Below are 23,864 nucleotides of genomic sequence, written 5' to 3'. Positions count from 1 at the left end.
GACCCCCCCCCCCCCCCCACTCACAGGAAAGGACAGTGACAATGGTATCAGATCCTCGACCCCCCTCACTCACAGGAAGGGACATGGGCAATGGCATCAGATCCCCGACCCCCCCCCCACTCACAGGAAAGGACAGTGACAATGGTATCAGATCCTCGACCCCCCTCACTCACAGGAAGGGACAGGGGCGATGGTATCAGATCCCCGACCCCCTCACTCACAGGACAGGACAGTGAGAATGGCATCAGATCCCTGACCCCCCATTCCCTCACAGGAAAGGAAAGGGACAATGGCTTCAGATCCCCGACCCCCGTCACTCAGAGGAAAGGACAGGGAGAATGGCATCAGATCCCCAACCCCCTCACTCACTAGAAAGGACAGGTCAATTTCATCAAATCCTCCGCCTCCTCTCTCAGAAGAAAGGACTGGGACAATGGCATCAGATCCCCAAACCCCCTCACTCACAGAAAAGCACAGGGACAATGGCGTCAGATCCCCCCCCCCCCCCACTTACAGGAAAGCACAGGGACATTGGCATCAGATCTCTGACCGCCCCCCTCACTCACAGGAAAGGACAGGGACAATGGCATTAGATCCCCATCCCCACCCCTCTCACTCGCAGGAAAGGGCAGTGGCAATGTCATCAGATCCTGGACCCCCCCCCCCCCCCCTCACTCACAGGAAAGGACAGGGACAATGGAATCAGATCCCTGACCCCCTGACACACAGGAAAGGACAGGGACAATGGCATTAGATCCCCGACCTTCCTTACTCACAGGAAAGGACAGGGACAATGGCATCAGATCCCTGACCCCCTGACACACAGGAAAGGACAGGGACAATGGCTTCAGATCCCCAACCCCACCACTCTCACTCGCAGGAAAGGGCAGGGGCAATGTCATCAGATCGCTGCCCACCCTCACACACAGGAAAGGACAGGGACAATGACATCAGACCCCTGACCCCCTCAGTCACAGGACAGGACAGTGACAATGGAATCAGATCCCAGACCCCCTTCACTCACAGGACAGGACAGTGACAATGGAATCAGATCCCAGACCCCCTTCACTCACAGGAAAGTTCAGGGACAATTGCATCAGATCCCCAACCACCTTCACTCACAGGAAAGGACGGACATTGGCATCAGATCTCTGCACCCCCCCGGTCACTCACACGAAAGGTCAGGATAATGGCATCAGATCCCTGACCATCCTCACTCACAGGACAGGACAGTGAGAATGGCATCAGATCCCTGACCCCCCATTCCCGCACAGGAAAGGACAGTGACAACGGCATCAGTTCCCCGACCCCCTTCACTCACAGGAAAGGACAAAGACAATGGCATCAGATCCCCGACCACCCCCTCAGTCACTGGACAGGACAGGGACAATGGCATCAGACCCCCGACCCCCATCACTCACAGGAAAGGACAGGGACAATGGCATCAGATCCCCAACCGTCCCCCCCCCCACTCACAGGAAAGGACAGTGACAATGGGATCAGATCCCCGACCCCCCTCACTCACAGGAAAAGACTGGGGCAATGGCATCAGATCCCCAACTGTCCCCCCCCCCCACTCACAGGAAAGGACAGTGACAATGGCATCATATCCCCAACCACCCCCTCACTCACAGGAAACGACAGGGACAATGGCACCAGAACCCCGACCCCCCTCACTTAGCGGAAAGGACACGGACAATGTCATCAGATCCCCGACCCCCCTCTCACTCACAGGAAAGGACAGGGACATTGGCATCAGATCCCCGACCCCCCTCTCACTCACAGGAAAGGACAGGGACAATGGCATTAGATCCCCAACCGCCCCCCCCCCACTCACAGGAAAGGACAGTGACAATGGCATCTGATCCCCGACCCCCCTCAGTCACATGAAGGGACAGGGATAATGGCACCATAACCCCAACCCCCCCCCCCTCACTCACAGGAAACGACAGGGACAATGGGATCAGATCCCCGACCCCCCTCACTCACAGGAAAAGACGGGGACAATGGTATCAGATCCCCGACCCCCCCCCACTCTCAGGAAAGGACAGTGACAATCGGATCAGATCCCCGACCCCCCTCACTCACAGGAAAGGACAGGGTCATTGGCATCAGATCCCCGACCCCCCTCACTCACAGGAAAGGACAGGGTCATTGGCATCAGATCCCCGACCCCCCTCACTTTGAGGAAATGACACGTACAATGTCATCAGATCCCTGACACCCCCTCACTCACATGAAAGGACAGGGACATTGGAATCAGATCTCTGACCCCCCCCCCCCCCCCCGTCACTCACAGGAAAGGACAGGGACCATGGCATCAGATCCCCAACCCCCTCCCCCCCACTCACAGGAAAGGACAGTGACAATGGCATCAGATCCCCAACCCCCTCCCCCCCACTCACAGGAAAGGACAGTGACAATGGCATCAGATCCCTGCCCCCACTCACTCACAGGAAAGGACAGTGACAATGGCATCTGATCCCCGACCCCCCTCACTCACAGGAAACGACAGGGACAATGGCATCAGATCCCCGACCCCCCCCCCCCCCCCACTCACAGGAAAGGACAGTGACAATGGTATCAGATCCTCGACCCCCCTCACTCACAGGAAGGGACAGGGGCAATGGCATCAGATCCCCGACCCCCCCCCCCCCACTCACAGGAAAGGACAGTGACAATGGTATCAGATCCCTGACCCCCCCCTCAGTCACTGGACAGGACAGGGACAATGGCATCAGACCCCCGACCCCCATCACTCACAGGAAAGGACAGGGACAATGGCATCAGATCCCATCCCCCACCCCCCACTCACAGGAAAGGACAGGGACAATGGCATCAGATCCCTGACCCCCCTCACTCACAGGAAAGGACTGTATAAATAGCATCAGATCCACAACCCTCCTCACTCACAGGAAAGGACAAAGACAATGGCATTAGATAACCGACACCCTTCACTCACAGGAAAGGACAGGAACAATGGCATCAGATCCCCGACCACCCCCTCACTGACAGGAAAGGACAGGGACATTGGCATCAGATCTCTGACCCCCCCCCCCCACCCACTTACAGGAAAGGACAGGAACAATGGCATCAGATCCCTGACCCCCCTCACTCACAGGAAAGGACTGTATAAATGGCATCAGATCCACAACCCTTCTCACTCACAGGAAAGGACAAAGACAATGGCATCAGATCCCCAACCCCCTCACTCACAGGAAAGGACAGTAACAATGGCATCAGATCTCCGACCTTCCTCACTCACAGGAAAGGACAGGGACAGTGGCATCAGATCCCCGACCCCACTCACTCACAGGAAAGGACAGGGACAGTGGCATCAGATCCCTGACCCTCCTCACTCACAGGACAGGACACTGGCAATGGCATCCGATCCCCGACCCCCCTCACTTAGAGGAAAGGACACGGACAATGTAATCAGATCCCTGACACCCCCCCTCACTCACAGGAAAGGACAGGATAATGGCATCAGATCCCTGACCCCCCTCACTCAGAGCAAAGGACCAAGACAATAGCATCACATCCCGAACGCCCCCCTCACTCACAGGAAATGACAGGGACAATGGGATCAGATCCCCGACCCCCCCCCCCCACTCACAGGAAAGGACAGTGACAATGGGATCAGATCCCCGACCCCCCTCACTAACAGGAAAGGACAGGGGCAATGGGATCAGATCCCCGACCCCCCTCACTCACAGGAAAGGACAGGGACAATGGCATCAGATCCCTGACCATCCTCACTCTCAGGACAGGACAGTGAGAATGGCATCAGATCCCTGACCCCCCATTCCCGCACAGGAAAGGAGAGTGACAACGGCATCAGATCCCCGACCCCCTTCACTCACAGGAAAGGACAAAGACAATGGCATCAGACCCCTGACCCCCCCTCACTCACAGGACAGGACAGGGACAATGGCATCAGATCCCCAACCCCCTCACTCACTGGACAGGACAGTGACAATGGCATCAGATCCCTGACCTCCCATTCCCTCACAGGAAAGGACAGGGACAATGGCATCAGATCACCGACACCCTTCACTCACAGGAAAGGACAGCTACAATGGCATCAGATCCCCGACCACCCCCTCACTGACAGGAAAGGACAGTGACATTGGGATCAGATCCCCACCCCCCTCACTCACAGGAAAGGACAGTGTCATTGGCATCAGATCCCATCCCCCACCCCTCACACAGGAAAGGATAGGGAGAATGGCATCAGATTCCCGACGACCCCCTTCACTCACAGGAAACGATAGGGACAATGGCATCTGATCCCCGACCCCCCTCACTCACAGGAAGGGACACGGACAATGGCACCAGAACCCCAACCCCCCCCCCCCCTCACTCACAGGAAAAGACAGTGACAATGGCATCAGATCCCCAACCACCCCCCCTCACTCACAGGAAAGGACAGTGACATCGGGATCAGATCCCCGACCATCCTCACTCACAGGAAAGGACAGGGTCATTGGCATCAGATCCCATCCCCCACCCCTCACACAGGAAAGGACAGGGACAATGGCATCAGATTCCTGACCCCCCTCACTCACAGGAAAGGGTAGGGACATTGGCATCAGATCCCCAACCCCCTCACTCACTAGAAAGGACAGGTCAATTTCATCAGATCCCCTGCCCCCTCTCTCAGAAGAAAGGACAGGGACAATGGCATCAGATCCCCGAACCCCCTCACTCACAGGAAAGGACAGGGACAATGGCATCAGATCCCCGACCGCCCCCTCACTCACAGGAAAGGACAGGGTCAATCGCATCAGATCCCCGACCTTCCTCACTCACAGGAAAGGACAGCGACAATGGCATCAGATCCCCGACCGCCCCCTCACTCACAGGAAAGGACAGGGACATTGGCATCAGATCCCGGACCCCCTTCACTCACAGGAAAGGACAGGGACAATGGCACCAGAACCCCAACCCCCCCCCTCACTCACAGGAAAGGACAGTGACATTGGCATCAGATTCCCGACCCCCTCACTCACAGGAAAGGACAATGACAATGTCATCAGATCCCCGACCCCCTCTCACTCACAGGAAAGGACAGGGTCAATGGCATCAGATCCCCGACCCCCCTCCTTTGCAAGAAAGGACAGTGACAATGGCATCAAATCCTAGACTCCCTCCCACACATAAAAGCCAACCGATCGATCACTCGAAAAAACACCAACAGGAGCAGGCCCCGAATCCCCAACTCCTCACTCTCACAAAATCTGACATCTCGGCCACAAGAAGGAAAGCACTGAAAAGCTGAAGGAAATGTGAAGTTCATTCGAATGCTGGCTGCTTTACTGAGACAGCGGGAAGTATAGACAGTGTTCGTGGAGGGGAGGCTGCTTCCCGTGATGTTCTGAGCTGTGTCCACGACTTTCGGCAGTTTCTTTCTATCTCAGTTTTGCAATGAATGTTCACAAACTCGGCATTGCTCTCTGCTACCACAGCCGAGTGTCGTAGACTACGTTCCCTCTCAGCTGTGTGTGCGCGCACAAAGGAAATTAATGTGTGCACAAAAGGTTAGTTAACTGAAATAATGTAGTAATTAATAATTATGCTTACTGAAAATAATTTTTTAACTGAATGTTTCTGTTAACTAGTTAGCTGGTTTTTGAAATACCACAATGCACGTCACCTCACCTTTCCTGTTCCGGTTTGTACAGCTGCATCACGGCGGCAGCCATCTTTGGCGGACAGTGTTTGCATCGTAAAGTTAACAAAGATCCGTTTCAAATCCTGTAGATAGCTTACTAAGTTTTTATTGAAAAACTTTATGTGAATGTCATTTGGATATGTTAATGAGAATCAAAAGCTGTCAGTTGGATGTAAGTTCTATTAGCCTAGATAAAGTTTCCAAAGAATGGGTAAATGCCAAAGACAGGAGAGAGGAAAAGATAACTGAGTGACTTAAATATGTATGTAATTTTGTTGTTATTCTGTGCAGTTTTATGTCAAATATTTTGTAAACCTACATAAACTGTGCCATGTGTGCATTCAGTGCACACACTTTTGTCACAGGAAAAAAAATTTGCACAACAAAAGATTTTTGCGTACACTACTAAAAATTAGAGGGAACATTGATTGTAGGATGTGGTCTGTGTGGAGAAAGTTCTTTCCTATAAGGGAAAGAAGCTGTGGGCACGATCATATCCCACAGTTCTGAAATAAAGGCATGAGCGAGAGGTTTGAAGGGGTGAGAGTGATAGATATTCACATGGGGGGAGGGGGGGGGCGGGTCCTTTTTTTTTGCCCAGCTCAGCTTTCTGACCCAGCAGCTGACACTTGCAGAGATCAATGAGTTGCTCCTGAGTAGGTTAGATTTCCCACCAATATTCTTTGTTCAGCTTCTTGTTGTGAACAGGAGCCAGTCTTCAGTTCTTAATGTAAGGGGCAAGCAATAATCAATCTGAAGTTAGTGACAGCTTTGCAAACAAACAGCACAATCTATAGAACACAGGATGCTGGCCCACAGCATGGGGCTGGTTCTGAGACGATGTTTTTTTTTAACTGGCCTCTTTCAAACCAGACGCTGGCCAAGTTATTTAGTTCAAAGAAGCACGCAGACCAGATTCATTTAACTCATCAAGTAGCTGATCTGTTAACCGTTGAAAGGTTTGCGTGTTCAGAGATTCAGCTTGATAACTTTAATCATGGGTACATGGGAACTCTATCCCCAGGTGCTTTTTAAACCATCTGTGTGAAAATGTATCTGGAAAAAAAATCACATGTGTGAAGTCACCCAAGTGGCAAAAATCACAGTGTAAATGTTAGAGAACTGCTTGCCTTGTTAGTAATGGTCAAAGAACAGCAAGAAGAATGACAGAAAACGGGGTGACTGGAATCCATTCCTTTCCCTTTGATTTCTGCGAGTTGTTTTTCATCTTCAACTCTTTGGTAAATCTTTTTAGCTTGTAGGAATTGTACCTGTGTTTTGGATCTCCTTTGTGCTTTAGCTATCTTTTACAAGATAGGAAACATCTGTGAGTTTTGAATGTGTTTTAAAAGTTTTTTTTTCCGGATTGGAATGTGGATCATTAAAAATAAACTGTGTTTAAGCTACTTTGTTAGCTGGAAATATCTCCTCCTTGGTGGGGGGGGGGGAGTGGGGGAAGCACCATTCAAACATGCGTAATGGAAATTAAACTCACTGTGGATGATGAACAGGGAAGTGATCTAGCCTTTGAAGAGTAGGTGGCTACAGTATAACCTCGTTTTAGTAAGGGTACCCGTGCCCAACTGTACCAGGTAGTGTTTAAGATTTTCCTTTGAGTTTACGGACAGCTTCACATGACAGGCTGAGGAGTGCTGGAAGGCAGCTCTGGTGCTGAGTGGTAACATTGCAAATCAGGTGATTCCTTATACATGGGGCCTGGAAGAGGCCATTCAGCCCATTGAGCCTGTTCCACCATTCCTTTAGATCGTGGCTGAAGTGTATCCAACTCCACCTTCTCTATGTGGTTCGGCCAGTGTTTTGGACAATGATCTCTCTTCCTCAATTTGGATGTGCTTGCCCATCTCTATCCCAGGCGGCTTTTGGAGGGGCTGTTCCTCCATGGTGCTCTGTGTTCATATGTACCTTCCGGGATATGAAGGGCCATGTTAGGACCTTTGGTGCGTTCTGTACGAAAATGGGGTCAGAACAACTTGTCCATAAACCCAGATGCTTGTGCTACTGGAAGGGATCATCAAAGGATTCACTTACAAAATTAACCCCTTCAAAGCCAGGAAGGAATCATTCTCTGGGATCGTAAATCGTAGGTATGTGACAATGGCCCGTACATTACTGATGTTTTGGGTCTGAGTGAGGGATCTTGACCAAAATGTCGACTAGCTTCCTCCCCAGACGCTGACTAACCCATTCAGATCCTTCATCATCTTGTCTTTTGCTACTTCTGTTCTTTTGCTTCTGCAATCTCTTGTCTCCTGGAGATGTTGTAATCCACATCTGGCCACGACTGGCGTGACCTCGCGTTTGAGTTCTAGTCGTGCCAACTATCTGCTGCTGTGTCCTGAAGCTCCAGAGGTTGTGCAGTCCACACCAAAGCACGTGACTTCATTTCCTCTCTGCCAACAACCCTGTACAACGTCAAGGCTGAAGCCTCCACTCAGCAGAAGAGATGAGAGGAAGCCAGAGAGGGGGTTGTTGCAAAGAGCCCGGAGTACAAAAGGGGAAGGAAGTGGTGTTGTAATTTGACACGGCACGGGATTTGTACAGATGCATTGAGAAAGTGCCCGAGCCCCAATGAGAAGTTGCAACATTGCTCCAACTGCTTCTGTTTAGTCACAGAGCAGCAATAACATGGGCAAAAAATAACACAAAGAAACATTCAACGGGTCGGCTAGCTCCTGTGGAAGGAGAAACACTTGATGTTTTAGGTGAAGGACCCTGAAAACTAGTTGATTTTAATTTGCAGGGAGAATGGGGAAGGAATGGATGGGACAGAGGGAAGGTTGCCTAGGAGATAAGTAGGTGAAGCATAATGGGATCACTGCGATGACCAAATTGGTCTTGTGCCACAGAGTACAGGTGCAACTAGAATGTTTCTGCGGCCCGTCTATGGACTGACCTGCCGTTCCTCCAGCACTGCTTTATTTTTCCTTTCTTCCTCCACGGCTCAAGCAGCCTCTGCACATTTCACCGTAGCAGATAAGTTCTCCTGGGTCAGGAGGCATCCGAGAATGAGTTCCAGAGCGCCCGATGCTTCCGAGGTGGTGCTGAGAGCTCCTGCAGGAGCTCGGGCCGTGCAGAGACTCCCCGTGCGTTGACGGTGTGTCTCCCGGTACCCTGCGTGTTGTCTGGGTTGAAGGTTTACAGCACAGCCAGTCCAATGCCCGAGAATGGAAAACCAAAGTGACGCAATGGCTGGTAATATGAAAGCGAAACAGAAGCTGCTGATATCTCTCGGCAGCTCAGGCAGAGTCTATGGAGAGAGAAACCTGGGGACAGAGACATGATAGGGGGCGTCCATTTAGAACGGAGATGAGGAGGATATTCTTTAGCCAGAGAGTGGTGAATCTGTGGAATTCGTTGCTACCAGCAGCAGCGGAGGTCAAGTCTTTATGCATATTTAAGGCAGAGGTTGATAGATTCTTTATTAGTCAGGGCATGAAGGGATACGGGGAGAAGGCAGGAGATTGGGGCTGAGAGGGAAAGGGATCAGCCCTGATGAAATGGCAGAGCATGCTTAATGGGCTGAATGGCCTAGTTCTTCTCCTGTACCTCATGGTTTTACAAACAGGAACTCTCCGCAGATGCTACCTGACCAGAATCAGAATCAGGTTTTTTTTTTATCGCCGACATATGTCGTGAAATTTGTGTTGTGGCAGCAGTGCAGCGCAAAATATTTTTAAAAAGTTACTCTGTTACAATTTTTTAAAAATATAAATAATTAGTGTGAAATTGGAATAGCGTTCATGGGCCATCCAGGAATCTGATGGCGGAGGGGAAGGAGCTGTTCCTAAAGAGCTGTGTGTGACTTCGGGCTCCCATACCTCTTTCCTGATGGTAGGTATGAGGTAGAGGGCACGTCCTGGGTGGTGAAGTTCCTTAGTGATGGATGCCTTTGATGGTGGGAGAGCTGTGCCTATAATGGAGCTGGCGGAGTCTACGGCCCTCTGCAACCCCTTTCAATCCTGTGCATTGAAGCCTCTGCACTGGGGGAGATGTAACCAGCCTGAATCCTCCCCACTGTTTTTAAAAAAAAAACAACTGCTACAGTCTAGGGTGTATCCATCATCTTAAAGATGTATATTTTGGTTTGTACCTTTGCCCAGGCCTGGCAGGTCATTCCTCCCTCTCTAATCGGCCTTGTCCTTTCCCATTGTTTTCCTAATATTCCTACCTCTGTTCCTCTCTTTAACTCCCTGTAGGGTGAAGCAAACATCTTTAGATGTGTGGTACATTTTACCCTGTTTTTTTTTAAATAGAGAAGTGTCCAAGTTATTTCTACGCAGGAGCAACACTTTGCACTGTAATCCTTTTGGAATCTTTTCTCTCCCCAGGCTAAGCTGCAGCGAGGAGACCGCTCCCTTGAATTCTCGTCCGCCTCCGACGTCGCCGGCCTGCTGAAGCAGTTCTTCCGGGAGCTGCTGGAGCCCATCATCCCCGCCGGATTCCACGGGCCGCTCTGCCAGGCGCAGGAGCTGCAGGCGGAAGATGACCGGAGTGCAGTCACCCTCCTGCTAACCTGCCTGATGCCCGTGGCTAACGTGGCCGCCATGAAGTATTTCCTCTCCTTCCTCCAGAATGTTGCGAGCAGGTAGGAGATCTTTCGTCGGGCTAGGCAGCACCTTGTGGTCTTTACTTTGGAATAGGGTGGACTGCAGAACATCAACCTAGGCTCAGAAATCCCTGCCCCCAAGGATAAGGTTGCGTAGCCATGGAAACACAGGTATCCATTGGCCTAGAAGAAATCCTGGTTGGTCCAAGCCAGAAATCCATGTGTCCAAGGCCCAATCCATGGACTTGGTTACATGCTTGGCACTGATATCTCTCAAGGAGAGCTTTAGTGTGGGCAGAGACATACATCGAGGAGCTCTGTTGTCTTGTGAGATTACCAGGAAAGTCCCATCACTCTGTTGGGATCTTCACAACTCCAAAAGTGGGGGAGAAACTTGGAGATAGGCGGACACGTATCACACAGAAAATGCTGGAGGAACTCAACAGGGCTGGCAGCATCTATGGAAATGAATAAACAGTTAACGTTTTGGGCTGGGACCCTTTCTCAGGGCTGAAATGGAAAGGGGAAGACACCAGAATTAAAAAGGTGGGGGGAGGGGAAGGAGGATGCTAGAAGGTGATAGGTGAAAGGTCAAGGGCTGCAGAAGAAGGAATCTGAGAGGAGAGGGGACTGAAGGAGGAAGGGACCCAGGGGAGGTGATAGGCAGGTGAGAAGAGGTAAAAGGCCAGAGTGGGGAATAGAAGAAGAGGGACAGGGGAGGGCTTTTTCTAAACCAGGAGGAGAAATCTAAATTCATGCCATTAAGTTGGAGGGCTACTCAGACGGATTATAAGGTGTTGCTTCTCCTCCCTTGAAGGGGAGAGGGTGGCCTCTTCTTGGCACAAGAGGAGGCCCTGGACTGGTGTGTCAGAACAGGAATGGGAATCAGAATTTAAATGTTTGGCCAATGTAGAAGGGGCCACATCAGGAGCAACAGACATAATAAATGACCCCAACAGATTCGTAGGTGAAGAGATGCCTCACTGGAAGGACAGTTTAGGGGCCCGCAGTGGAGGTGAGGGAAGAGGTGTATGGGTAGGTGAAACACTTGGGCTGCTTGTAGGGATTAGTGCATTGCAGGAGATTAGAGGGGAGGGATGAATGGACAAGGGATGTACAGAACTGTATTCAAGTCCAGAAGAGAGTGAGTGAGTGTGAGTGTGTGTGTTTCCATGAATAGACTGAAGTTCACAAGTTAGAAAAGTTTTTTTTTAAAAAAGAAAAGTTTTTAAAAATATTTTAAGAGTAGGAAAATCTGAATTAGGGATAGTAAAACATCAGAAATACTCAGTGGGTCGGGCAGCATCTGTAGAGAGAGAAAGAAAAGAAGAAGAAGAAAGAAAAAACAGATTTCAGCATGAGAGTTCAGAGACCTTGACGAGCATTTCCAGTGTTTTTGAAAGACGTGGGCAGGTAGGATGAATCGGTGTTGAGAGAGAATGAAGTAGAGGGAGCAAGGGCCAGCTCGGTACAGACGCGCAGGGAGGAGGTGTATGTGGTTCTAGAAGGTCGGGGAAATAAGCCGTCGCTTGCAGCTGAGTGGCGCAGTGGAGCTCTGTCTCTCAGATCTGGCGACCTAGGTTCGATCCTGACCTTGGCTGCTGTCTGGGTGGAGTTTGCACGTCCTTTTTGTGAGTGTGTGGATTTCCCCCAGGTGCTGCAATTTCCTCCTGTGTTCCAAAGATGTGCAGGTATGTTAAATAAGCCCAGGTGTAGGTGAGGTGCAGAGACTCGGACTGGGTTGTAAAAGAGAACAGGCACACAGGATGTCCGTTCGTCCATTAAGTGTCACATGACATGGACGATCATGCTCTTCCCATGAGAGTGATTGTTCTTGGCAAATTTCTCTACAGAAGTGGTTTGGCATTTCTACCTTCTGGGCAGTGTCTTTACAAGACGGGTGACCCCCCCCCCCCCCCCCAGACATTATCAATACTCTTCAGAGATTGCCTGCCTGGCGTCAGTGGTCACATAACCAGGACTTGTGATCTGCACCAGCTGCTCGTACGACCATCCACCACCTGCTCCCATGGCTTCATGCCGCTCTGATTGGGGGTGGGGGTGGCACTAAGCGGGTGCCCAAGGAATGCCTGCAAGCTCGCAGAGGGAAGGAGTGCCTCATACCTCCTTTGGTAGAGGCATATCTCCACCCTGCCACCCAACTGATGGGATTGCTTAATGACAAATGAGAAAAAATCTGCAGATGCTGGAAATCCGACCAACACACACAAAATGCTGGAGGAGCTCAGCAGGCCAGGCAGCATCTAGGGAAAAGAGTACAGGCGACGTTTCGGTCCTGCTGAAGGGTACCCTTTTCCATAGAAGACACCAGGATTGCTTAATGAGTTGGATTGGACCCATGACAGGTCATCAATGACAGGGAACTTTCAGTGAGACTTGAGAAAATTGCATGGAAGGCACTTAATTACAGAGACCCAAATGTTGTGCAGATGGTTGACAACATGCTTCAAGCACACAGAACCATGAAGTGCAACATGTCACTAAAGATTCATTTTCTGCATTCTTATTTAGACTTCTTCCTTGCAAATCTTGGTGCTGTCAGTGACAAGCATGGTGAAAGGTTCCACCAGAACATTGTGGTCATGGAAAAACGGTATTGGGGCAACTGGAATCCATCAATGCTGGCTGATTATTGTTGGAGACATCAGCGAGAAGCCTCAGACACCGAGTACAAATGAAAATCATCAACAAAACATTTTTAGCCTAGTTGAACTATTGCAAAGCATCAGCACTGTTATGCAATTAAACCCATTATATTCAGTAAAAGTAAAATTCTTGTTTCTCCAAATTCCTGTGTGATACAATTAGTCTGAAATTGTATTTGTGTTTAGCTTTAAGCAGTATTATAAGCAAAAAACAATTCTAAGGAAGCAATACTTGAAAACGTTTGTCTTCTAGTGTTACTGAGTACTGCTGCCCTGTCCTGACGAAAGAGCTGATTGTGGACTTCAGGAAGGGTAAGACGAAGAAACATGTACCAATCTTCATGAAGGAATCGGAAATGGAGAGAGTGAGCAGCTTCAGGTTCCTGGGTGTCAAGATCTCTGAGGATCCAACCTGGTCCCAACATATCGATGCAGTTATAAAGAAGGCAAGGCAGCGGCTACACTTTATTAGGAGTTTGAAGCAGTTTGGCATGTCAACAAATGCACTGAAAAACTTCTATAGTTGTACTGTGGAGAGCATTCTGACAGGCTGCATCACTGTCTAGTATGGAGGGGCTACTGACAGGACCGAAAGAAGCTGGAGAAGGTTGTAAATATAGTCAGCTCCATCTAGGGCACTAGCCTACAAAGTACCCAGGACATCTTCAGGGAGCGATGTCTCAGAAAGGCAGTGTCCGTTATTAAGGACCTCCAGCACCCAGGGCATGCCCTTTTCTCACTGTTACCATCAGGTAGGAGGTACAGAAGCCTGGAGGCACATACTCAGCGATTCAGGAACAGCTGCTTCTCCTCTGCCAACAGATTCCTAAATGGACTTTGAAGCTTTGGACACTACCTCACTTTTTTTAATATACAGTATTTCTGTATTTGCACATTCTTTAATAATCTATTCAATGTACGTAATTGATTTACTTGTTTATTTATTATTATATTTTATTTATGTTTTTTCTCTCCCTTAGTTATATTACATATTTCATTGAACTGCTGCTGCTAAGTTAACGAATTTCATGTCACATGCCGGCGATAAGAAACCTGATTCTGATTCCTCTTAAATCTAGATCAGAAAAGAACAAGATGGGGGTCCACAACCTCGCAGTGGTCTTTGCTCCAAACCTCTTCCACCTCTTCGATGCGAACAGCAAGCTGGCGGGAAGCGTTGAGAAGGCGCTGCCATTGCTGACCCAGGCCACGGAGATTCTCATCGGCCAAGCTCAGAACATCGGTGAGTCTGATACATGCGGGGTTCAACCGAACGATTAAAGGATTAAAATGAAAAAGACGCCGGGATGGTGCGTTTCCTCCGAGATGCTAGGGTCATCGATGCCTCAGAATGGCCGCAGGATTCTCTCAAGAGAGAGAGGGTGAGCAGCCAGAGGTCATGGTGCACATTGGCACCAATGACAAACTGTAAGTAGAAAGGGAGAAGAGGTCCCACACAGTGAGTAGAGAGAAGAGACTGAAGAACAGTGTAGTAACCTCTGGACTACTCCCGGTGCCATGTACTGGTCAGGGCAGGAATAGGATGGTAGTACTGAATGAATGCGGGTCTGAGGGGCTGGTGCAGGGGGAAGGGTTTCAGATTTCTGGATCATAGGGATCTCTTCTAGGGAGCATGTGGCCTGTCCAGAAAGGACAGGTTGCATTAGAGCCTGAGGGGAACCAGTATCCCTGCTGACGGGTTTGCTAGAGCTATTAGGAAGAACTGAAATTTAGCATGGGAGGGGGGGGGGGTGGGAATTGGTGTGATAAAGCTGAGGTTGGGGCAGTTGGTATGCAAGTCAATTCAGTGTGTAGTGAGGCTGTGAGGAAGAACAGGCAGGTGTTAGGGTAAAATTGCAGTCAGTGGGATGTTTAAGTGGAACATGGGGAAAAATTAAAAATGGTGATGAATAACAGGACTGAAGGATTTGTATTTGAATGCACACACTATATAGAATTAGGTTGGTGATCATCTAGTGCAGTTAGAGATTAGCAGGTATAACAAGTAAGCATTCGGCACAGACTGGAAGGGCCGAGATGGCCTGTTCCCGTGCTGTAATTGTTATGTAACATTGTGGGCATCACTGGGTTGTGGCTGAAAGAAGATCAGAGTTGGGAGCTTAACTTCCGAGGACACACATAGTATTAAAAGACAGGTAGGTAAGCAGAGGGGGATAGGTTTGGCCTTGTTAAAAAATGAAATCAAATCCTTAGAAAGAGGTGACATGAGATTAGCAGATGTAGAGTCATTATGGGCAGAGTTAAAGACCTTGATGAGAATTATATATATCTCTGAACAGTAGCCAGGATGTGGGATATAAATTAAAATGGGAAATAGAAAAGGCATGTCTAAAGGATAATGTTACAATAGTCATGAAGGGGATTTCAATATGCAGGTAGATTGGGAAAATCTACTAGAAGGTAGAGGGTAAAATGCATGAGAACTACATCTTGGGAGAAGGTGGCATCCGTTGGTCTCGCGAGACCATGTATCCGCACCTGGAAAGTCCTCTCCAGGGCGCAGGCCTGGGTAGGGTTGTATGGAGGACCAGCTGTTACCCATGCAGCAAGTCTCCCCTCTCCGTGACACCAATGTTGTCCAAGGGAAGGGCAAGGGCCGATACAGCTGGGCACCAGTGTCATCGCAGGAGTTGCCAGAATGAGGTTGAAGGTAACGTCGGACTGCCTTAGGGACTGCAGCTCCGGATTTGTCCTCAGGGTTTACTCCCGAAGCCTTTCCCATGAGTGGGTATGGCCACAAGGCAGCAGAGGTTTGAAATTGGAGTTTCCCCTCTCTTAGATGGACTACCTTCCCAGGCTGATGAGTTCCATCTACCCGAAGCACTAGTTTTAAGGCGCCAGGACCAGCCTTCACCCCTTCTCCTGTCAGTAGAAACAGTTCCGCTGGGCTTAGAGGCTAAGCCACACAAGAAGGCCAGGAGTTGGACTTGTTTGTCAGAGGCTATTTGAGGAGCATTTGAGAAGCACTTTTAGGTAGAGGGAGCTTGTCCCCACTACCACTCCCCGGCTTAACAACCTTGGAACATTGGGAGAAGCAACACACAAAATGCTGGAGGAACTCAGCAGGCCAAGGCAGCGTCTATGGAAAAGAGTACTGTCGACGTTTTGAGCCGAGACCCTTCAACAGGACTTGGGAGAAGATTTGTTTTCCAGCAAGACCATGACCCCAAGCATAAAGCCAAAGCTACACAGGAATGGCTTAAAAACAACAAAGTTAATGTCCTGGAGTCAGCCAAGTCAGAGTCCAGACCTCAATCCAATTGAGAATTTGAGGCTGAACTTGGAAAAGGGCTGTTCACTCACGATCCCCATGCAATCTGACAGAGCTTGAGCACTTCTGTAAAGAAGAATGGGGAAAAATTGCAGTGTGCAGATATTGAGAAGCTGATAGTGACCTATCCACACGGATTCAAGGCTGTAATTGCTGTCAAAGGTGCATCTACTAAATACTGACTTGAAAGGAGTTGAATACTTATGCAATCAATTATTTTGAGTTTTATATTTGTAATTAATTTAGGTCACTTCATAGAGATCTGCTTTCACTTTGACACGAAAGAGTCTTTTTCTGTTGATTAGTGTCAAAAAAAGCCAAATTAAATCCGTTGTGAAATGTCCAAGGAGGAGGGGGTGAATGCTTTTTATAGGAACTGTATGTATGTGACATATGAAGTTAATAATTATATTTTAAAAATGTATATCTTTATAAACAAGAGAAAATCGGCAGTTGCTGGAAATCCAAGCAACATACACAAGACGCTGGAGGAACTCAGCAGGTCAGGCAGCATCTATGGATAAGAGTAAACAGTTGACCTTTCGGTCTGAGATCCTTCATCAGGACGATTCAACGACGGGTCTCAGCCAGGAACATCGACTGTTGACTCTTTTCCATAGATGCTGCCTGGCCTGCTGAGTTCCTCCAGCATTTTGTGTGTGTGATTTTTCATTCCTGAAGGATGTGTTGGTTAAAGTGCACTTGTTGTGACTAGAGATCAAATTGGGCAGGGAGCTCACAAGATGTGACCTTCAGGCTTGGTTATTCCTCCGAATGTTTGGAAGAGCAGCCCAGAGGGAACTGGCTGGGGTTATTTCAGAGTTGTTAGCCATTGGTTAATGTCTTTCCATCTTACCCATTCCTCCCTCCCTCGGAGATGCTGAGGCAGGGGGCAGCATGCACTTTTCCTTCTCCCCGAGGCGGTTTTTGGTTTCTAGCCCGAGTGCTGAACCATTAGCAGGCTTCCAGTTAGAGGGATGAATTTTCAGCTAGCTCTCGGCAGAGTGGTGGTGGAGCCGTTAAATTCGGAGATGTCTGCGTGTTGGGGCTGGGAACAGAGAGCCACATCAACGGGTTGGGAAGCAAGAATAAAATGTCTTAACGTAGAGGTGTAGCTCGTGTGTGCATTGTGCATGCTGGTGGTCAGAGGCGTGGTTAAGCTGGTGTATTTCATGATCACGGGCATGCTTTAACTGTGCACTGGTGTGGTTGGTGATCACAGTGGTTTAAATGTGTGCTGGTGTAGCTGGTGATCACGAGCCTGGTTTAGCTGTGGGCTGTTGTCGTCAGTGATCACTGGAGTGGTTTACCTGTGCACTGGTACACCTGACAGTTTTGTTAACGTGCAATAATGTGAACCTGTTTTCCCATCAATCCACACAGAATGCTGGAGGAACTCAGTGCATCCATGTGGGGGGAAAAAAAGTACAGTTGACGTTTTCGCACCGAAACCTTTCGGCAGGACTGGAGCAGAGAAGCTTTCCACAGAAGCTGCCTGGCCTGCTGAGTTCCTCCGGCATTTTGTGTGTGTTGCTCAGATTTCCAGCGTCTGCAGCGTCTTGTTCCTGGTTTCCCGTCAGATTTTCCGGGCTTAGTGGGATTGGATGTTGGCTGTGAATCATTTTGCTCCACCCTCACTACACACGTGGAAGGTCAGGAGCTCATGTCCCATTTGAAAAGACCTGAGCCCAAGCTCTGTGTTGGAGCACAGCACGGTGAGCTATCTCGACGGTACGACCATTTGTGGGTGAGCTGTGCAAGGGAAGATCGGTCTGCCCTGTCTGATGGTTGTAGAAAAGTCTGGGACCATCGAAGGCGTTCAGAGTCCATTCATTTCTCCTCCTTTCCCCTGCCATTTAGGCCGCCTCCCGCCATCGGTGTTGAACAAGCTGCCCTCCCTGGATGCAGAAGCTGGTTTCATGACAACCGGTGACCCAGAAGGACGGAAGTTCTCGGCGAAGCAGAGGAAACGGCTGCGGCAAAGTGTCAGAGGTCAGTATCTGTGTCGGAGGGCGGAGGTCAAGCGGTGGGTGTCAGTGTCTCAGCAAGGCAGATGGTTGCTGCTTCCATATTGTCGTGAGTGGCTGGACGTCTCTGTGAGAATTGAGCTGGTTATTTACACCAAGGTGTCTCCATGGTGACCATTCCCCACCAGTCAGGTCCAGGCTGGCCTTTGGCTTAGAAATTAGTTCAAGAGGAGGCCTCTTTTCAAGCAAGATCCATCAGTGAGATCACAGCTAATTGTGATCAGGTTTTGCGGCCGAAACTTCTGGACATCCTACCCTGCAAAAACTCATTTCAGGAAGGTAGCACCTCTGCCCCCTGCAACCCCATATCCTGCCCCCCCCCCCAGATTAGACAAGATTAGATTTTGTCTAATCTGTAAACCAAGTTGGGTATATTCAGAAAATGTGATGTATTTATATTATCATGGAGTCGTTTTTTTTTATTCTGTTACAACTTTAAGCATGTCTACAGGGAGTCTGGCCTCATCACATAGGACATTGACAGAGCAGCTCCTTAGCAGCTCGCCAGCTAGTTTAAATAACATTAGCTATGCTAATGAACGAATGACGCCTGTTAAACTCACCTCAACATGTCTTTCACATTTTAACCTACCATGGGCAATAGAAAATCACTGTTGCAAACAGTGCAGCGAGCAACACTGTCATTATTTTTGAGGCTGATTGTAGAGCCGGCCCACAGAGAAAACTGATAGGTCTACTTAGCATGAAGAGAGACCAACCAGGATGCTCCCTCTCACCCTCCCTCTTCCTCTCCCACTCCCTTTCAAAAAAAATCGATTTCTGGGATATTGTATATAATTTGCGGGCATCAGGGAGCCGCTATCTGTGGTGAACTATGTGCCTGTCTGGACACGCCCCCTGCTGACTGCTCCTGTGGCTCCTCCCACAGGCCCCTGTATAAAGGAGATCTGAGGCCTGACGCTCGGCCTCAGACTCCAGAACATTGTATGATAGATACTCACTCCTGGTTCCTTCTTCCAGTCAATAAAAACCGATATCTCGCCTTACGTCTCAGTGTGAGTTATGGATGGTGCATCACTATCAATATGCGGGAGACTGCCGGAACTTCCGGGAGAGGTAGGGTGTCTGCACTCTGCACCAATTTCCCCTTTATACCAATCCTGAACTTAATCACCCCGTCAATCAAAATCAAATCAAATTCTGGTTATCATCCAACCGTGCATGAATGGGTCCAAGGTGCACTGCACAATCAAGATTGCGAGCACATGTACGGTCACACAAATATGTAGCCCAAGTCCCTGAGTGACATGCCCTGCAAATTGATGGTGCAGTTCCCGGCAGTCTACAGATGAACACATGCACGCAATCCAGCTTGTCATTCCACTAATCGGACACTGGAGGGCAGCACCGACAGGCAAGTCTGGCCCCCAACCGAGCTACACCGTCCGTGGCGTTTCCTCTCCTGGGCTGCAGCAGCAGGCAAGCCTGCGGCATGAGGCCTAGTCCTCGCTAGAACTGCTACCGTGCAGTTCCCCTGCCATCTGTCACGCCACCACTGGGGCATCTTGCATTATCAGGGTCCAACAGGGTCTCGTGATTGTAAGAGACACATTCGAGGCAATCACCCGCCATTACACAGCATGCCGCCTTTGCGCACCAACTCCGACGCCTTCATGTGGCGGGCAGCAACATGGTCTGCACCAAGTCCAGCTGCTCTGCCAACCAGCAGCTCACTGACCGGCAGTAACCGAAATTTGTCCTGCAATCGTAAAAAAAAAGACATTTTAAAAAAGAAAGAGAAAACACCTTTGCTTGTTCCCCGAGAGGCCACTGCCTCCGAGCACGCTGCCACCATATTGGAAGTAGGAATATTCTCTTCGTCACCCCCAAGTTCTGCCCGTCCTACACACCACTTCCTTTAACCTGAGGGACGTTGAAGGAATTTGGAGCACCCGGGGAAACCCGCTCATTAATGACATAAACTCCACATGGGCAGCACCAGAGGTTAGGATTGACCTCGGACCTCTGTAACAGGGACCTACCTCTGTCCACCACTGGAAACCTGATCAGCAAGCACACCACTCTGCTGGAGTGGCAGGTGCTGAGCTCCAGTAGAGTGGGACTTCTGCATCGAGGCCTAGTGATCGGATAACAGTTGTTCAGTGCTTCAGTGGTTCCATTTAATATCAGAGAATGTATTCGATACACAATCTGAAACTCCTACTCCCTGCAGACGTCCTCGAAACAGGAGGAAAACCCCAAGAGTGAACTGCAGAAAAATGTAGCAACTCTGAAGCCCCTCTCCCCCTCCCATGCACTAGTAGCAAAAGTATCAACCCTCCCCCCTCCCTCTCCCCACACTTATTCCAGCAGAAAGCAACAGCAAAGCCCCCAAAGAGAGACCATGCTCTCAGTCCTTCAGGTCAAGTCAAGTCAAGTCAAGTCACTTCTTGTCATTTCGACCATAACCGTTGGTACAGTGCACAGTAAAAACGATACAAAGTTTTTCAGGGCCATGGTGCTACATGAAACAATACAAAAACTACACTGAACTAAGTAAAAACATCACAGAAAAAACAAACTACACTAGACTACAGACCTACCCAGGATTGCATAAAGTGCACAAAACAGTGCAGGCATTACAATAAATAACAAACAACACAATAGGCACAGTAGAGAGCAGTAAATTGGTGTCAGTCCAGGCTCTGGGTATTCAAAAACCACGGTTTACCCAACAGTTCATCATGTCTCCCCGTCCTCCCAGTCCACAGAAAGAGGGAAGATGATCAGAGATCCTTGCTAGATCAGTGTGATAATCTGAGGCTTGGGTTTTAAGGAATATCATGTAGGGTGAGAGAAGGGGGATGAAGAAACAGCATCAAGGAAGGGTCTCCAGATTTGGGGGTCTAGGTAGCAAAGGAGTCCCTGCTTGAAGGGCACCGTAATTCTAATTCCAGAGGTTGGGAGAGGAGAGATACGGATTTATTACATTAGTGAATGAGGTATTAAACCAAAACACAGTAAACTTGAGCAACACACACAAAAAGCTGGAGGAACTTGGCAGGTCAGGCAGCTTCTACGGAAATGTGCTCACCCCCCTCTTCCCGCCGTGTTAACGGTGATAAAGTTCCTCTTGTCCTTACTGACAGTACTATCCCATCAGCCTCCACGTCCACTCACTATCCTCCACAACTTCCATCATTTCTAAAAGGATCCTACCAGTAAACATACCTTCATCACTCTCCACCACCTCCCCCCCCCCCCCCCCCGGTTTTCCACAGGGACCCCTCCCTCTGCGATCCGCTTGTCCACTCTGTCCCTCCGCACTAATCTAATCTCCCTCCCGCCATTTATCCCTGCAGCCTAGGTGCTGCTCCAACCCATACTCACCACCTCCCTCACCTCCATTCAGCGCCCCAGGCTTCACCTGCGAATCTGCTGCGGTCATCTATTGTGTCCAGTGCTCTCAGTGTGGCCTCACCTAGGTGAGACCCATCGTCAATTGGGAGACTGCTTCATTGACCTTCACTCCACCCTCCAAATGTGGAACTTCCCGGTGGCCAAACATTTTAATTCTGATTCCCGTTCCCTTTCCACCACGTCGGTCAGTGGCCTCTCGTGTCAAGATGAGGCCACTCTCAGGGCAGAGGAGCAACGCCTTGTATTCCGTCTGGGTACCCTCCAACCTGATGGCACGAATATTGATTTCTCCTTCCGATAGACAAATTTTTCTCCCTCCCCACCCCCTCTCACTTTCCCACATTCTAATATTTTACCTCTCTTCTCCGTGGATTGTCACCTTGTCGTGGTGGAGAAGTTTGTGTGGTCCTGAGATCCCGAGAGCGATGCCATCCGGAACTATGCTCCTGGTAGAGTCACCCATGGCGGTGAGGTCGAGGGTGAGGTCCCTGACAAAGAACAATCCAACCAAGACCTCAACGGTGGAACAGGCGGACGAAGTCACTTCAAACTCAACGGCTGTGAAGGCGGACGAAGGCTGCAACAAATCCATCAGCTCCCATCGTCGTGGTTTCCATGCCATTGGAATCAGTTGGTTGATTTGTGAAGTATTGTGTGCTTCTTGGAGTGCAACATCAAGTTCACGTTAAACAAGTACACGAATAGGCATCTTTGCTCTGTGGGCCACGATCAATGGAACGAAGACCATCATCCTCGACCTCAAGGGATAACCATGACGATTTTACCTCTTGTCTCCTGTCTATTACTTCCTCATGGGGCCCCCCTCCCTCCTTTTTTCCTATGGTCCACTTTCCTCCCCTATCCAATTCCTTCCTCTCCAATCCTTGATCTTTCTCACCCATCTGGCTTCACCTATCACCTTCCAGCTCGCCTCCTTCCCCAACCCCAACCTTTTGATTCTGGCATCTTCTGCTTTCGTTCTCAATCCAGAAGAAAGGTCTCGGCCCAAAATATCAACTATCTATTCATTTCCATAGATACTGCCTGACCTGCTGAGTTTTTCCAGCATTTTGCGTGTGTTGCTTTGGATTTCCAGCATCTGCAGACTTACTCGTGTTACAGAAAACTTGATATACTTTTCACTATCCTGTTGACCTTTGAATCCTGCATTTGATGTGCAGCCTCCAAGTCTCACAACGGGGAGGATGGTAACAGCCAGTGCAATCCATTCAATTGAAAAACAAACTGATCACAATTAAAAAGTTTTTATTTATTTTTGATTTCAATTTAATTTGGGATGTTTTATAGATGGGCTATTATTTTACAAAGCTGTAGAAATTGTTATTGTTAACAAGTCAATTTGAACGGTTTTAGTAGAGGCCATTAATTGAACTCAAAGCCACTAAGGCGTTGAAAGACCTTTACGATGCCTCAGAGAAGGTCCTCGGAACCTCGCTCCTGAGGCCTGGTCCTTGCCTGTGTGTCGTTTCTCCCTTGGCAAGAGTACTCCAGGAGCAGGCTGCGAAAAATGGGCATGGCCCTGGGAAGGTGAGGAAGGCCAGACGCATGGTGGCCTGGCCTTTTCGTGTGAGCTGGGAGGTGGGCAACTGAGGAAATTGTCGGCGATGGTGGTGCAACTTCATCCTTGTGCCCCTGTACCACGGAGATGCCCTCCTTTTGTGGACCACTGATGCCACGTACTGGGCAATAGGACCTTTGTTTCATTAGGTAGCTTTACTCTCCATCCCACCTTGATGTGAGCCTGACCTAATCAAGAGTAGTTCAAAGGGATATCAATCATTTAAAATGAATACATTGGTTAAAGTAAATTGATTAAGTTTTTCTAATTAACTTGGATGGTGCCAGTACCTTTCGCTAGGTCTTAAAATAAAGAACCAAAACCACAGCAGATCTGTTCAAAGACATGTTTGTTGCTTGGAAGGAGAAACAACTTGCAGGCTGCTTCTGATGTATGTTTTTTTAATACAAATTTTCAAACTTTGACTGTTATCTGTTCTCCTCCACTACAATACAACTGCAGTACCCAAGACCAGCAGTATATCATTCTCCCCTTAGATACACAATAAACAATGATCAGGATGTTAAATACCTCTTGACATGTACACACCTAGCTTATAACAGGTACCATTTTGTCACATCACAAGATTAAATGCATAAAAATCTCAACGTTTTAAATGCATTTCCATAATGGACACTTGACTTCAGTATCTACCTCAATGTGACCATATACCTTCTT

General features: G+C 49.1%; 1 protein-coding gene across 1 annotated transcript in view; it reads left to right on the top strand.

Moving 5' to 3' along the window:
* The window catches only part of LOC132381740 (uncharacterized), a 168,146-nt gene that overhangs the window by 96,816 nt on the left and 47,466 nt on the right, over positions 1-23,864 (top strand). Inside the window, exons 7-9 of the mRNA XM_059951312.1 lie at positions 10,024-10,280; positions 13,987-14,150; positions 18,060-18,191. Of these exons, the coding sequence (XP_059807295.1) occupies positions 10,024-10,280; positions 13,987-14,150; positions 18,060-18,191 (553 nt within the window). The remainder of the gene's footprint in view (positions 1-10,023; positions 10,281-13,986; positions 14,151-18,059; positions 18,192-23,864) is intronic.

This window comes from Hypanus sabinus, chromosome 26 (genome assembly GCF_030144855.1).
Source record: "Hypanus sabinus isolate sHypSab1 chromosome 26, sHypSab1.hap1, whole genome shotgun sequence".
Lineage (NCBI taxonomy): Eukaryota > Metazoa > Chordata > Chondrichthyes > Myliobatiformes > Dasyatidae > Hypanus > Hypanus sabinus.
The sequence above is the reverse complement of the archived record's forward strand: the minus strand, read 5'-3'. Positions and strand labels throughout refer to the sequence as shown.